At 42.5% G+C, this 16,545-nt stretch overlaps 1 protein-coding gene across 2 annotated transcripts in view; it reads right to left on the bottom strand.

Moving 5' to 3' along the window:
- Positions 1–16,312, bottom strand: part of LOC115173460 (splicing factor, proline- and glutamine-rich) — a 31,666-nt gene extending 15,354 nt beyond the window's left edge. For both annotated transcript variants that reach the window (XR_003871613.1, XM_029731534.1), the window contains exons 1-9: positions 15,524–16,312; positions 7,611–7,799; positions 7,196–7,497; positions 6,991–7,086; positions 995–1,191; positions 818–902; positions 626–740; positions 495–537; positions 217–311 (exon numbers count right to left, since the gene is read on the bottom strand). Coding sequence is in view for 1 of the 2 variants with exons in the window: in XM_029731534.1 (XP_029587394.1) it covers positions 217–311; positions 495–537; positions 626–740; positions 818–902; positions 995–1,191; positions 6,991–7,086; positions 7,196–7,497; positions 7,611–7,799; positions 15,524–16,186 (1,785 nt within the window). In the remaining variant the exon portion in view is untranslated. The remainder of the gene's footprint in view (positions 1–216; positions 312–494; positions 538–625; positions 741–817; positions 903–994; positions 1,192–6,990; positions 7,087–7,195; positions 7,498–7,610; positions 7,800–15,523) is intronic.
- Positions 16,313–16,545: the final 233 nt, after the last annotated feature.

Genomic DNA, 16,545 nt, shown 5'->3' with positions numbered 1-16,545 from the left:
GACGGGACATGCTATTGCTGAAAACTGCTACGCACAAATTTAATCTCGACATGGTAGACGCCTACGAAGACACCGTCAGCACACAAGCTTCGAACCTGGGCCGACCGGAGAAAAACCATCCACTTCACTCTCCCAGATGACAACTACAGCAACCAGTGGAGGAACCCGCCCCCAACTGTGCCCTAATAGTCTTCTACTCCATTTGGAATACATTACCATTTCGTTGGGCATCATGGCTCCCCCAGCGCTGGGTCCCCCCATGCCTTGGAGTCCCATGGGGAACTTCTGGTTGGGTGAGCCAAATTGATTGTCTAGTAGACAACATAAACATTACAATGAGTCATGGCAGCCCTTAGGGGGCGATGTTGTCATATATGTTTATAAAGCAGTCTCAAACTTCTTACTCTCATTTCAAAACAAGCTGAAAATAACAAATCTTTTTTTTTTTTATTGTATTTTACAAATCATTAAAAATATAAAGATTCACTACTCACCAGCCATGCCCATGGCTACACCCTGAGTCATTCTCATATCCCTCTGTGAAATCAAAACCGTAAGAACACACGTATACCTCAAATGCAAATGTCAAGGTCTGAATGGTGATATGGTACTCTGCTCAGCTTACATTGTCCATGAAGTTCCCACTTCTGTAGGCCTCCTCCCGCTTGCGCCGGATTTGCTCCTCAATCTCCCTCTGGCGGAGCGTCTCCTCCTCACGTATGCGACGTTCCTCCTCCTGCCTGTAAAGCACACTGCCACGTTTTAGTAACACTCCAATAAATTGTGTGTTAAACAGTTTTCAAACAAGTTTCAATACCTGAGCTGCATCTCTTTCCTCTTCTGCATCTCTGCACTGTGCATCTCCTCCATGCGTCGTAGCTCTTCCTCACGCCTCAGCAGATCTAAACAGTGTACGAACATACATGTAAGACACCGCAACATCTAACTAGCCTTCCATTTTGAGAAGTGGTTGTCTCTGTCCAGTTAAGCTTGCCTTGGCGGATCATGTTGGCCTGGTGCACATGGAAAGCATCGTCCATCTCGCCCTCCAGTTTCTCGCGAGCTTCGCGGATGTTCTTCTCCACTTGCTGGCGCTGCTGCTTCTCCATGTCGTCCAGGGACTTCCAACGCTTAGAGTATTCAAACTCAAACGTGCCAGGACGGGCAAACCTGGGTGGCTCCTCCCGCTCCCTGCAGGTGTTAGAATAGAAACCAACTTGTAACCAAGACATACAACAAAAAGCAGTACTTAAGAGGGGTAATCATTTTCTGAAAAATCAACCACAATGGGTTTTTAACAACTGTGGTATCTGCTAACCCAACCCCCAGTAAACACCCCTCAGTGACTTTACCCCAATGAGTCCACACTGTACTGGAGGCACGTTTGGACTTTTTTGGGGTGGGTGCTTTTTATCCCTCTCTCTCCCCAATTTCGTGATATCCAATTGGCACTTAGTCTAGTCCCGTTGCTGCAACTCCCATACAGACTCGGGTGAGGCGAAGGTAGAGAGCCATGCGTCCTCCAAAACACAACCCTGCCAAACAGCACTGCTTCTAGACACTGCTCGCTTAACCTGGAAGCCAGCCGCATCAATGTGTCGGAGGAAACGCTGTGCATCTGGCAACCGTGTCAGCGTGCATGCGCCCAGCCCGCCACAGGAGTCGCTACAGCGATGGGAGAAGGACATGCCCGCCAAACCCTCCCCTAACTCGGACGACGCTGGGCCAATTGTGCACCGCCTCATGGGTCTCCCGGTCGAGAGCCGGCTGCAACACAGCCCGGCTTTGAGCCTGGATCTGTAGTGACGCCTCAAGCACTGGGATACAGTGTTTTAGACTGCTGGGCCACTCGGGAGGGGCGTTTTGACTTCTAACCCCATTTAAACATTGTGTGTTTGAGCTACAGACTTTTGGGTTGTACCATTGGATTCATCCATTTCTTCTGAATCCATTGATAGTAGCCATGCATGGTTAACAGGGGGGCTGAGCTAGAGCGGTGTTTGTGAAATAAGGGAGGATCCTGATGAGGCCCGGGCCGGGTCTTTCATACAAACTTAAAAGCCATCTATGAAAAGCAGACACTCTTTTACGAACATGTTTTGCTCTATGGCGCTCACAAACTACAAAAGAGTTGTTTGAAGGTAAGGGTTTTTTTCTACACAGAAGATCATTGGAAGACATTGTGTCCATACTATACATTGCATTCGTAAAGTATTCAAACACCTTCACTTTTCCACTTTGTTACATTACAGCCTTATTTTAAAATGTATTAAGACATTTTAGCAAGTAAAAAAAATTATATCACATTAACAGAGGTATTCAGATTCTTTACTCAGTACTTTGTTGAAGCACCCCTGGCAGCGCTTACAGCCTTGAGTCTTCGTTGGGTATGACGTTACAAGCTTGGCACACCACAGTTCTCTGCAGATCCTCTCAAGATCTGTCAGGTTGGATGGGGAGCGTCGCCGCACAGCTATCTTCAGGTCTCTCCAGAGATGTTCGATCGGGTTCAAGTCCGGGCTCTGGCTGGCCCACTCAAGGACATTCAGAGACTTGTCCCGAAGCCACTCCCGCATCATCTTGGCTGTGTGCTTACGGTCATTGTCCTGTTGGAAGGCGAACCGTCACCCCAGTCAGAGGTCCTGAGTGCTCTGGAGGGGGTTTTCATCAAGGACACCTCTGTACTTTGCTCCATTCATCTTTGCCTCGATCCTGACTAGTCTCCTAGTCCCTGAAAAACATCCCCACAGCATGATGCTGCAACCACCGTGCTTCACCGTAGGGATAGTGCCAGGTTTCCTCCTGAAGTGACGCTTGTCATTTAGGCCTAAGCGTTCAATCTTGGTTTAATCATACCAGATCTTGTTTCTCATAGTCAGTCTTTTAGCTGCCTTTGGCAAACTCCAAGCAGACAGTCATGTGCCTTTTAGTGAGGAGTGGCTTCCGTCTGGCCACTACCATAAAAGCCTGATTCGTGGAATGCTGCAGAAATGCTTGTCCTTCTCGAAGGTTCTCCCATCTCCACAGAGGAACTCTGGGGCTGTGTCAGTGACCATCGGGTTCTTGGTCACCTCCCTGACGAAGGCCCTCCTCACCCAATAGCTCAGTTCGGCCATGCAGCCAGTTCTAGGAAGAGTCTTGGTGGTTCCAAACTTCTTCCACTTAAGAATGATGGAGGCCACTGTGTTCTTGGGGACCTTCAATGCTGCAGACACAATCCTGTCTCGGAGCTCTACAGACAATTCCTTCAACCTCATGGCATGTTTTGGCTCTGACATGCACTGTCAACTGTGGGACCTTAGACAAGCGTGTGCCTTTCATTCATTCATGTCCAGTCAATTTACCACAGGTGGACTCCAATCAAGTTGTGGAAACATCAAGAAACAGGATGCACCGGAGCCCAATTTCAATTCAAATGATTGCTAACGTGCAATCATTGGAAAATAAAATTGGTGACCTACGATTAAGATTATCCTACCAACTGGACATTAAAAACGAACTTTATGTTTCACCGAGACGTGGCTGAACAAAGATATGGACAATAGAGCTAGCGGGATTTTCTATGCACCGGCAGAACAGAGACGCTACCTCTGGTAAGACGAGGGATGGGGGGGTAGAAGCTGTAAGGCCATTAGCAAAGAAGAAAATGCTGACCCAGAAGCGGCGCTCCTAGTGGCCAGGGACTTTAATGCAGGCAAACTTAAATCAGTTTCACCAAATTTTGTGCAACCAGGTTAGAAAAAAATATATCCTAGACCACCTTTACTCCACACACAGAGATGCATACAAAGCTCTCCCCCGCACGACATTTGGCAAATCTGACTATAATTACATCCTCCTGATTCCTGCTTACAAGCAAAAACTAAAGCAGAAAGTACCAATGACTTCCTCAATACGGAAGTGGACAGATGACGCGGATGCTACCCCACAGGACTGTTTTGCTAGCACAGACTGTAATATGTTCCGGGATTCATTCAATAGCATTGAGGAATACACCACATCAGTCACTGGCTTCATCAATAAGTGCATTGATGACGTCGTCCCCACAGTGACTGTATGTACATATCCCAACCAGAGGCCATGGATTACAGGCAACATCTGCATCGAGCTTAAGGGTAGAGCTGACGCTTTCAAGGAGCGGGACTCTAACCGGGACGCTTAAAAGTAATCCCGCTATGCCCTCAGACAAACCATAAAACAAGCAAAGCATCAATACAGGATTAAGACTGAATCATACTACACCGGCTCTGATGCTCATCGGATGTGGTAGGGCGTTAAAACTATTTCAGACTACAAAGGGAAACCCAGACGCGAGCTGCCCAGTGACGCGAGCCTACCAGACAAGGTAAATGCCTTTTATGCTCGCTTCGAGGCAAGCAACACTGAAGCATGCACGAGAGCACCAATTGTTCTGGATGATTGTGTGATGTCGGCGTTGTGAACAAAACCTTTAAACAGGTCACCATTCAAAGCCGATGGGCCAGACGGATTACCAGGACGTGTACTCAAAGCATGCGCGAACCAACTGTCAAGTGTCTTCACTGACATTTTCAACCTCTCCCTGACCGAGTCTGTAATACCTACATGTTTCAAGCAGACCACCATAGTCCCTGTGCCCAAGGAAGTGAAGGTAACCTGCCTAAATGACTACCGCCCTGTGGCACTCACGTTGGTAGCCATGAAGTGCTTTGAAAGGCTGGTCATGGCTCACATCAACAGCATCCTCCCAGACCCCCTAGACCAACTCCAATTCACATACCGCCCCAACAGATGACGCAATCTCTATCGCATTCAACACTGCCCTTTCCCACCTGGACAAAAGGAAGACCTATGTGAGAATGCTGTTCATTAACTACAGCTCAGCGTTCAACACCATAGTGATGAGCTTTGTGGGCACTAAGCTAAGGACTCTGGGATTAAACACCTCCCTCTGCAACTAGATCCTGGACTTCCTGACAGGCCGCCCCCAGGTGGTAAGAGTAGGCAACAACACGTCTGCCACACTGATCCTCAACACTGGGGCCCCTCAGTAGAGGTCAACCGATTATGATTTTTCAACGCCGATACCGATTATTGGAGGACCCCCAAAAAAAGCCGATACCGATAAATCGGCCGATTTATTTATTTGGAATAATGACAATTACAACAATACTGAATTAACACTTATTTTAACTTAATACATCAATAAAATCAATTTAGCCTCAAATAAATAATGAAACATGTTCAATTTGGTTTAAATAATGCAAAAACAAAGTGTTGGAGAAGTAAAAGTGCAATATGTGCCATGTAAGAAAGCTAAAGTTTAAGTTCCTTACTCAGAACATATAAAAGCTGGTGGTTCCTTTTAACATGAGTCTTCAATATTCCCAGGTAAGACGTTTTAGGTTGAGGTTATTATAAGGATTATACGACTATTTCTCTATACCATTTGCATTTCATATACCTTTGACTATTGGATGTTCTTATAGGCACTTTAGTATTGCCAGTGTAACAGTATAGCTTCCGTCCCTCTCCTCGCTCCTACCTGGGCTCGAACCAGGAACACACCGACAACAGCCACCCTCGAAGCATCGTTGCCCATCGCTCCAAAAAAGCCGCGGCCCTTGCAGAGCAAGGGGAACAACTACTCCAAGTCTCAGATTGAGTGACGTTTGAAACGCTATTAGCACGCACTCCGCTAACCATTTCACATCGGTTACACCAGCCTAATCTTGGGAGTTGATAGGCTTGAAGTCATAAACAGCGCAATGCTTGAAGCATCGCAAAGAGCTGCTGGCAAACGCACGACAGTGCTGTTTGAATGAATGCTTACGAGCATGCGGCCGTCTACCACCGCTCAGTCAGACTGCTCTATCAAATCATAGACTTAATTATAACATAATAACACAATAACACACAGAAATACGAGCCTTAGGTCATTAATATGGTCAAATGCGGAAACTATCATTTCGAAAATAAAACATTTATTCCTTCAGTGAAATACGGAACGGTTCTGTATTTTATCTAACGGGTGGCATCCATAAGTCTAAATATTGTTGTTACATTGCACAACCTCCAATGTTATGTCATAATTACGTAAAATTCAAGCAAATTAGTTCGCAACAAGCCAGGCGGTCCAAACTGTTGCATATACCCCGACTCTGCGTGCAATGAACACAAGAGAAGTGACACAATTTCCCTAGTTTAATATTTCCTGGTAACATTAATTTCTTTTAACTAAATATCCAGGTTTAAAAATATATACTTGTGTATTGATTTTAAGAAAGGCGATGTTTATGGTTAGGTACACATTGGTGCAACGACAGTGCTTTTTTCACAAATGTGCTTGTTAAATCACCCGTTTGGCGAAGTAGGCTATGATTCAATGATAAATTAATAGGCACCGCATCGATTATATGCAATGCAGGACAAGCTAGATAAACTAGTAATATCATCAACCATGTGTAGTTAACTTGTGATTATGTTAAGATTGATAGTTTTTTTATAAGATATGTTTAATGCTAGCTAGCACCTTACCTTGGCTCCTTGCTGCACTCGCATAACAGGTAGTCAGCCTGCCACGCATTCTCCTCGTGGAGTGCAATGTAATTGGCCATGATCGGTGTCCAAAAATGCTGATTACCGATTGTTATGAAAACTTGAAATAGGCCCTAATTAAATCGGCCATTCCGATTAGTCAGTCGACCTCTACCCCTCAGGGGTGTGTACTTACTACCCTCCTGTATTCCCTGTTCACCCACGACCGCATGGCCAAACACGACTCCAACGTCATCATTAAGTTTGCTGACAACACAACAGCGGTAAGCCTGATCACCGACAACGATAAGACGGCCTATAGGGAGGAGGTCAGAACTGGCAGTGTGGTGCCAGGACAGCAACCTCTCCCTCAATTTGAGCAAGACAAAGGAGCTGATCGTGGGGTAATAAGAAAACACAAAAAGCCATATGCTATTGATTTAAGGTTATTTAGTTATATGAGGTGAGGGTTACTTATGATAGTTGTGGTTCTTCTGTGCCAGTTTCTCTGGTAGACCATCCTCATCATCGTATTGTTCAAGGGGCTCAACAACGATTGGACGAGGTGACCTAAGACATCAAAAGTATCAATTAATTACAGCATGTGAGCATTTAGGAGAAAGCTTCATTTGCATTTCATGTTCTACTGAATGGTACCAAATTCATATAAATCACTTACGTGGTGAGCAAGAAGACTCCATCATTGCAACGATCCAGGGCCTTTCGTGCAGCAGGTTTAGAGGCAAATTCGACAATGCCCTTGCCAGTGGAGCGCCCACGATCATCTACAATTACCACAGCCCTCTCTACCACTCCAAACTGGGAAAAGGCCTCCTCCAGTAGCTCATTGGAAACAAAAGGTGATAAGTTCTTCACAGACAGTGCAGCCGAGTGAGTTGCAAAACGCACCCGAAGCGGTCTGCCTTTCATGGGTACATCATCCAGCTCAGCTTTAGCTATCTCAGCCAATGCACGGGATTCCTGGAATGGTAGAAATGCGTCTTAATTTTAACTAGACAAGGCAAGACCAAAAATTACAATGTTTATAACCACCAAAAGGACAATGTTTATGTTAACTAGTGTAGTGCACTTACGAGGCGTATGAAGCCAAAGCCTTTGTTTTTGTTGATGAAAATCTCACTGGGCTCGCCATACTTCGCAAAAAGCTTCTTGAATGTGTCATCTGAGATATCGTTGGGAAGGTTTCCAATGAAAAGGCGGCATCGTTGAGTGTATGTCTTCTCGCCAGGTCTGCGCAACGAGGACAATGTCGCTCTCAGCTCCTACAGAGAGATACAATGTTCAGTTCAGATTCCAATACTATAATGTTTAGCCTGACAAATGCCCTTGATATTCTGTTACTAGAACATAACTATGGTTAACATTAATTACAAGTACAGTAAACAAAACAAAAAAATCTGTTTAGTCTATTCATGTTACCAACCCACCCCGTCGCATTAAATTGAGGTCCTGAAAACTTTTAATTGAATTCAAGCCCTAATTTGAGTTTGACGAACACAGTTGAAACTACATTTATTTTCTTTAAATTAGTTTGGTGGTTTTTCGAACATCACTTTCCACTTTGTTATACTTCAAGCAAGTTCAGCCAAGACTAGCTAGCAATAAAATCAGCATTCGCTAGTAACATTAGTGGAAATAGAAGCTAGCAAAAAATTGAGGGAGCCGTCGTAACCGAGGAGGATAATGTAGACCATATGGAGAATTTTGACACACCCCCTTAAAAAACAGTACCACGGTTGGATGAATTAGTCTTCAAATAACCCCTTCGAAACACCTCAAGCTCAAGAGACTACGAGAAAGTGACACCAGGCAAACTCAACCACCACAGCCTATCACCAATGAAACAATCATAGCGGCAATCCAGGTTTTAAACAAGAAATTTGACGCGCAAGCTATTCAGCTGAATAGCTTTGATGAGAGGATTCATAAAAATACCCTCTTGATTGCAAACGTTTTCAAAACTACAGTTTAATGCAGCAGGCATTAAGGATATCACTACGGACGTGAAACTGTTGAAAAATAAAGTTGATGCCCTGAAAAGAAAAGGAGGAGCTGCGCACAGTCCGTGCTGAACAGGACCAATACGAGCACCAATGGGGGCCGAGACTGAACATGAGACGAGGTGCGGAGAGCTGCGAAGCTGGCGCCGATCTGTAGGGAAAAAGGCATTCGCTTTGCAGAAGACTAAAGCAAGCGCGACAGGGATGCCCATGCAAAGATGCGGCCACAGGTCGACGAGGCAAGATGCAGGGGAATAAAAGCTTTCTTTCGCGGGGGGTTTGCGGTCATTGACGGCCACAGGGTGGAGCTACGTGACTGACTGATTGATGCTCTACGAATTTATATAGTTTTGGGCCATATTGTTTGCCATGGCAAGTTCTCTCTGTAAACATTAACTACCGTAAACACTTTTTTCATATGGATTGATTAGACTTCAGTTATTTATTTTAAGTTTGAGAATTCAATTGAAGACGTAAACTATTAATATAAGATGTGTTAAAACAAACTATCCATTTATATGTTCATGACCGTTCGTCAAGTTAATGTTGAAGGTCTTATGCTACTTTTATATTATTCAGGGTCCCCGTTTATTCTAGACAACTCTTTCTCAGATACTCTCCTCATTCAACATCTCTTTCCTTTTTATCCTTGAACATCAGGGGTTTACGCAACAATGTAAAACCCAAGGCTATTTTTATGTTTTGTAAAGACATTTTTACGCTGTTGCATTCCTCAGATGCTGACTTAAAATGATGGACTTCACAATGGGGTGAGAAGATCATTCTTAGCCATGGCTCATCTCATTCTGCTGGTGTGGCAATACTTGGACGTTTTCAAGGTACAGTTTTAGAAAGCAAGTGTGAGGAGGGTCACTGGATAACTATTGTTTTGGAATATAAAGGGTCACATTAAATATTGGTAAATAATTATGGGTATAATATTTTTATTTAACCTTTATTTAACCAGGTAGGCAAGTTGAGAACAAGTTCTCATTTACAATTGCGACCTGGCCAAGATAAAGCAAAGCAGTTCGACACATACAACACAGTTACACATGGAATAAAACAAACACACAGTCAATAATAGAGTAGGAAAATAAATCTATATACAATGTGAGCAAATGAGGTGAGAACAGAGGTAAAGGCAAAAAAGGCCATGGTTGCAGAGTAAATACAATATAGTAAGTAAAACACTGGAATGGTAGATTTGTTGTGGAAGAAAGTGCAAAGTAGAAATAATTGGGTGCAAAGGAGCAAAATAAATAAATAAATAAATATAGTAGGGGAAGAGGTAGTTGTTTGTGCTAAATTATAGATGGGCTATGTACAGGTGCAGTGATCTGTGAGCTGCTGACAGCTGGTGCTTAAAGCTAGTGAGGGAGATAAGTGTTTCCAGTTTCAGAGATGTTTGTAGTTTGTTTCAGTCATTGGCAGCGGAGAACTGGAAGGAGAGACGGCCAAAGGAGGAATTGGCTTTGGGGGTGACCAGAGAGATATACCTGCTGGAGCGCGTGCTACAAGTGGGTGCTGCTATGGTGACCAGTGAGCTGAGTTAAGGGGGGACTTTACCTAGCAGGGTCTTGTAGATGACCTGGAGCCAGTGGGTTTGGCGACAAGTATGAAGCGAGGGCCAGCCAATGAGAGCGTACAGGTCGCAGTGGTGGGTAGTATATGGGGCTTTGGTGACAAAACAGATGGCACTGTGATAGACTGCATCCAGTTTGAGTAAGGTTTGGAGGCTATTTTGTAAATGACATCGCTGAAGTCGAGTATCGGTAGGATGGTCAGTTTTACGAGGGTATGTTTGGCAGCATGAGTGAAGGATGCTTTGTTGCGAAATAGGAAGCCAATTCTAGATTTAACTTTGGATTGGAGATGTTTGATGCGAGTCTGGAAGGAGAGCTTACAGTCTAACCAGACACCTAGATATTTGTAGTTGTCCACATATTCTAAGTAAGAACCGTCCAGAGTAGTGATGCTGGACGGGCGGGCAGCGATCGGTTGAAGAGCATGCATTTAGTTTTACTTTTATTTAAGAGCAGTTGGAGGCCACGGAAGGAGAGTTGTATGGCATCGAAGCTCGCCTGGAGGGTTGTTAACACAGTGTCCAAAGAAGGGCCAGAAGTATACAGAATGGTGTCGTCTGCATAGAGGTGGATCAGAGACTCACCAGCAGCTAGAGCGACATCATTGACGTATACAGAGAAAAGAGTTGGCCCAAGAATTGAACCCTGTGGCACCCCCATAGAGACTACCAGAGGCCCGGACATATAAGTCAAATATGCATATAAGTCAAATATACATACATACATACATACATACATACATACATACATACATACATACATACATACATACATACATACATACATACATACATACATACATACATACATACATACATACATACATACATATATATATATATAAGACATAAGTACATATAAGTCAAGAAACAACCTAACATCTATCAGCAGTCTAAATTGAGTTGAAAAACAAATATTCAACAGATAACACTATTGTTGGAGGTGATTACAATGTCACTCCTGATGACTCGCTTTTCAAATGCCTAGAAATGTACACATTTTGTGCTCTTGTTGGAAGCAATCACTCCCCTATTGCTGACTACAAATGATCTAAAACTGGGCTAATAATTCACTAACTAGCAACGGATATGAACAAAATGTGCACATGGCTATATGCAGCTCTTGCTTTGATCTCAAAACAAGTTTATCTACTCATGACCACAGCTGTAAACACAGTCCAGTTCAAAATAAATGGCAATGGTCTATTTGCATATAGGCCTACTGCAGCTCTGATTGGTTATGCCGCACAGGTCTGCGTCGAGAATGGGCTGAGTAGTGCGTGTCAATAGAATCCTACTCTGACGCGTTCTGCCTACAACAAAATCTATTGCATAGTTTTGGTCTGTTGCATTGAAAAAGTGTCTAATATTGCGTTGATTCGATCATAATTGCCACAGTAAAGGGAAACGTTGATAGTGTTAACAGGGGAAAACTAGAAAATTGAGTGAAGTTCAATAATAACGAATTAATATTAATAAGTAAATACACTTTCACTCTATAAACCTCATCGGAAGGCGACTTCGATTCCTTTTTCGATAAACTCTGTTAAGCCTAGAGAAGGTTTAAGAAACTGATTCCGATAGTGCACAAAAATAAAACATACAACAATTTAAACGATTTCACTGAGTTACAGTTAATTTAAATAAATACATTTGGCACTAATCTATGAATTTCACATGACTGGGCAGGGGCACAGACCCACTCACTGGGGAGCCAGGCAAAGTCAATCAGAATTTTTTTTTACCCTAAAAAGGGCTATATTAGACAGAAATACTCAGTTTCATCAGCTGTCCAGGTGAAGAAGCTGGATCTGGAGGTCCTGGGCTGGCATGGTTACACATAGTGTGCGGTTCTGAGGCCGGTTGGACGTACTGTCAAATTCTCTAAAACAACCGAGGTGGCTTGTGGTAGAACATTCCATTTTTATATATTTATTTTTTACCGTTATTTTACCAGGTAAGTTGACTGAGAACACGTTCTCATTTACAGCAACGACCTGGGGAATAGTTACAGGGGAGAGGCGGGGGATGAATGAGCCAATTGTAAGCCAATATCTCTGCCAACAGCTCTGGTGGACATTCCTGCAGTCAGCATGCCAATCGCACACTCCCTCAACTTGTGACATCTGTGTGTTTTGTGTGACAAAACTGCGTATTTTAGAGTGACCTTTCATTGTCCCCAGCAAAAGATGCACTCGTGTAATGACCATGCTGTTTAATCAGCTTATTGTAATGCCACACCTGTCAGGTGGATGTATTATCTTGGCAAGGGAGAAATGCTCACTAACAGATGTAAACAAATGTTTGAACAAAATGAGAGAACGCTTTTTGTGCGAAAGAAACATTTCTGGGATCTTTTATTTCAGCTCATGAAACATGGGACCAACACTTACATGTAGCGTTTATATTTTTGTTCATTGCAGATATTATGGATTTGGACCAAGCCATTAAACACATTCCTACATGTAAATCTCCTGGACCAGATGGCCTAAACTTTAACATTTCTGGCCTGATAAGAGAATTAGTGTTTTAGGTCTAGAAAGAGGGTATTGCTAACGTCACCTTACCTCCTCCTTTGAGACCAGGACAAATGGTTCTAATACCCAAACCAAAGAAGGCGTCTTTACTTGAACAATTAGACCAATCGCGTTGTTGGCAACGGGCAAAAAGTTACTAGCCCATGTCTATGCTTATAGGTTGAAAAAAGGCCTTGATATAGTCAGTGAAACTTAATCAGTCTTCGTTAAAGGAAGGGGTATTCATATACGATTGAGTTTAGATATTTAAGATTTTTAGACAGTGAGTTCATAGAAGATGGAGTTATATTGTTTTGATTTTTTTTAAAGGCTTTTGACACTTTAGAGCACAACTTTATTTAGAACTCTACTTTTGGGTTCAGGGAGAATTTCTTTAAAGTGATAAGGATGACGTAGAATGATACTAACAGTGCAGCGGCTATGAGTAATAAGACAGGGTTGTCCAATCTCCCCTCTTATTTATTTTAGCCACAGATTTGATTTATTTTACCTTTATTTAACTTGGCAAGTCAGTTAAGAACAAATTCTTATTATCAACGACGGCCTAGGAACAGTGGGTTAACATCCTGTTCAGGGGCAGAAAGACAGATTTGTACCTTGTCAGCTCGGGGATTTTTGAACTTACAACCTTTCGGTTACTAGTCCAACGCTCTAACCACTAGGCTACACTGCCTTATTAACAACCCTGAGAATTTTAAAGGGAGACGTATTTTTGGCAAAGATATAAACGATGACACTGGCCTTTTACTAAAGGATAAAGCGGCTATTCCCTTGGCTATTGACAGAACCAATAAACTTTCTATGGCCTCTGGGTTGACTCAACATCAACAAATGCGATCACATGTCAATTCATTGCTGTGACTGTCAACATAACAATTCCTAAATATTTTTTAACAGTTATCACTAAAAATATTTCTGATAGAGAATCTTTTAACATTGATAGTATTATTTGGAGGAATAAAACATTATATTCAGAAACCTCAATTAGTGAAAGACTATGATCATTAAAGTGTATAGGCTATTGATTGAGTTGTTAGTGGGTAGTTTTAAGATTAAATGGTTAAGATTATGTCAATCTAATCCTACCTCCACGTGGCATCACATTCCTATGACTGTTTAATACATTTCGTGGACTTGAATTCCTATTTAAGTGTGATCTTGACCCTTGAAAATTACCTATGAAATTGTCGAAGTTTCACAAGCAAATTAATTTCTTTCAGGAAGAATGATACTCAAGCACAATTTCCGCCCATGAAACAGCGATATGGAATAATGGATGTATTAAAATTAATAGAAACCCACTTTTTAAAGGCTTGTGGTTTGACAAGGGTACTCGTTTTGTATGCGATTTGTTTGACAACATTGGGGAATTTGCCATTTGATGAGTTAATTGGTACAATTCCGGAAAATATGAATAAGAAAATATGTAAAAAGGTTTGCAAAGCAATTCCACTTCCTTTACTTGGACTCAACACGTATATTACAAGGTTGTTCCCACTTTGGCAAAGTCACTAACTCTAACTACATGTACATATTACCTCAATTACCCCGACTAACCGGTGCCCGCACATTGACTGTATGGGAACCCCTGTATATTTACCTTTATTTAACTAGGCAAGTCAGTTAAGAACTAATTCTTATTTTATAGCATCACTATTGTTATTTTACTGCTGCTCTTTAATTATTTGTTAATTCTATTTCTTATTTTTTACTTTACACTTACTTTTCTTAAAACTGCATTGTTGGTTAAGGGCTTGTAAGTAAGCATTTCACTGTAAGGTCTACTACACCCGTTGTATTCGGCGCATGTGACAAATACATTTTTATTGGATTTTATTTTAAAATATGACCTGAACATGTTGGATTAAAAAAAATACAAAAATGCAACAATGTTGATACGATTGGTATATAATTAAATAATTTGTGAGCATAATACAATATTTTGGTAAAGAAGTGACAACCCATGCTTTGGTCAAAAGCGACTGACTACCTTCCCCCTAACTGTCCGGTTTACCCAAAAGATAAAGCGCTCAATTTTAACAGTTTCCTCCACCTGCCCTGTTAACGATTTCTTGCACAAAAGGTACAAATATATATATTCTGATTGAGAATCTATAGAGCATTTATGCCACCATTCTAGTAAACTATGGCTTGAAAGTCATGAATGGTCGTATATAAATATTAAAACATATCTTCACCTTTGATGATATTAAATGGCATTATGCATATCCTTGTAATTTACAACTAGTTTATTAACATTATTATTTTCCTGGCCAAATATATTAACGAATGAAAATGAGCTTGGAAAATAACTTGAGCGTTTTTTCCTTATTGAACTGCAACAATTATATAAATGCCTCAAACTTGTTAAACTGTAATTATACGTAACGTTTCTGAATGTCTGTTCATGTCTCATTGCCTTGTTTCTTATGCCTTCGTTTTTTTCCACCGGGTGTTTCACTGTGTAACAGCAATGGCCATGTATTGATGTGTAATTTTGTTGCAAACAAATATTTGACATTTGTGTCTTCACAGTGGCTTTCCTCGAAACGTTACGTTAAGGTACGTAGTGTGGATGCATAGCTAGTAATCCGCTTTCAGTAACATTGTCGAAATGTACCCGATTCTCACAAAATGGCCGACATGCCTCCCATGTAGCCAACTAGCTTAGCTAGTTACGTTAGCAGGCTAACTCCGCAGCGTGTGAATGGAACGCTTAACTAGCTCAATGCCATGGGCCCACTTATTTCACATAATACATATGCATATCTAACGTTAGATATAATAACCTGTCTTTTAGCTAAGTAAGTAGCTAACATACTAATTACGGCATGTTAGCTAGCATGGCTAACGTCGTGACTCACATTGGGAGGGTGGGCTTCCTCGGCCTCATTTGAAGTGTTCTTCTGCGTTTGAGGTTCAGTTTTTTTGTTCGCGGGTGCAGATTTATTTCCATTGGCGTTGCCGGGTCCTGGTCTTTGCTGGTTCCTATTCATCTGGTTTGGTGGGGGAGATGAGAGAGTGGGTTTTTTAATTTGGTTTGGTGGGGGAGATGAAAGTGCGGGTTTCGGAGGAACAGGCTTCGGAGGTGGGGACAGCATTTTTGGTTGAGCCGCCGGCGCTGTTGCTGCGGCCGCCGGAGGTGTGACCACCGGAGGTGCTGCTGCTGCGGCCGTCGGAGTTGCTGCTGCGGCGGCGGCCGTAGCTGCTGTGGCAGCGGCCTGCTGTTGCTGTATGGGGCCCTTCATGGTTAGCGCAGGGCCAGGAGTAGGTGGTGGCCGAATCGCTTGAGCGCCTGGCTGGGAAAGAGTTGGTGTGGGTGGCTTCTGAGGGGTTATCTGAGGTATCTGGTTGGGTGGTTTTCCAAAGTTGCCGGGATGAGGCCCTCTTTGAAAAGGGTGTTGGTTTTGTCTGAAATTATTCATGTTACCCATTCCACCTCGCATCGGACCAGCACCTCCCCGGCGTTGAAATCCAGCTCCACGATTATTTCCTCTAACGTTAAGGTTAAATCTGTCCCGAGACATTTCTGCGTTGTAGGATCACTTGATAAAATAAAAATATGTACTATAACGTTGACGCACGTAGCTAACTGACTGCTATTGTTCCGAACAGCTCTCCTTCTTTCTAAAATGGCGATTCAATAACGTCGACGTATCTCCTGATTTAGAAAGGAATAGCACTTGCGCATGCGTATCTCCGCCCAGAATTATTTACATATCAGGAATCTCCGGATGTGAATTTTTTGTAAACAAGCATTTCTTTGTGGGGTTTTTTTCAACTATTTTTTTATGTAAGTCATAGTCATTTCACATTAACGATCCGTGTAACCCTTATCAGTCTAATAATCTCATACACTCATTCAAATTGAATATTGTTCTCCCGA

Source organism: Salmo trutta, chromosome 34 (genome assembly GCF_901001165.1).
Source record: "Salmo trutta chromosome 34, fSalTru1.1, whole genome shotgun sequence".
Classification (NCBI taxonomy): Eukaryota; Metazoa; Chordata; class Actinopteri; order Salmoniformes; family Salmonidae; genus Salmo; species Salmo trutta.
The sequence above is the reverse complement of the archived record's forward strand: the minus strand, read 5'-3'. Positions and strand labels throughout refer to the sequence as shown.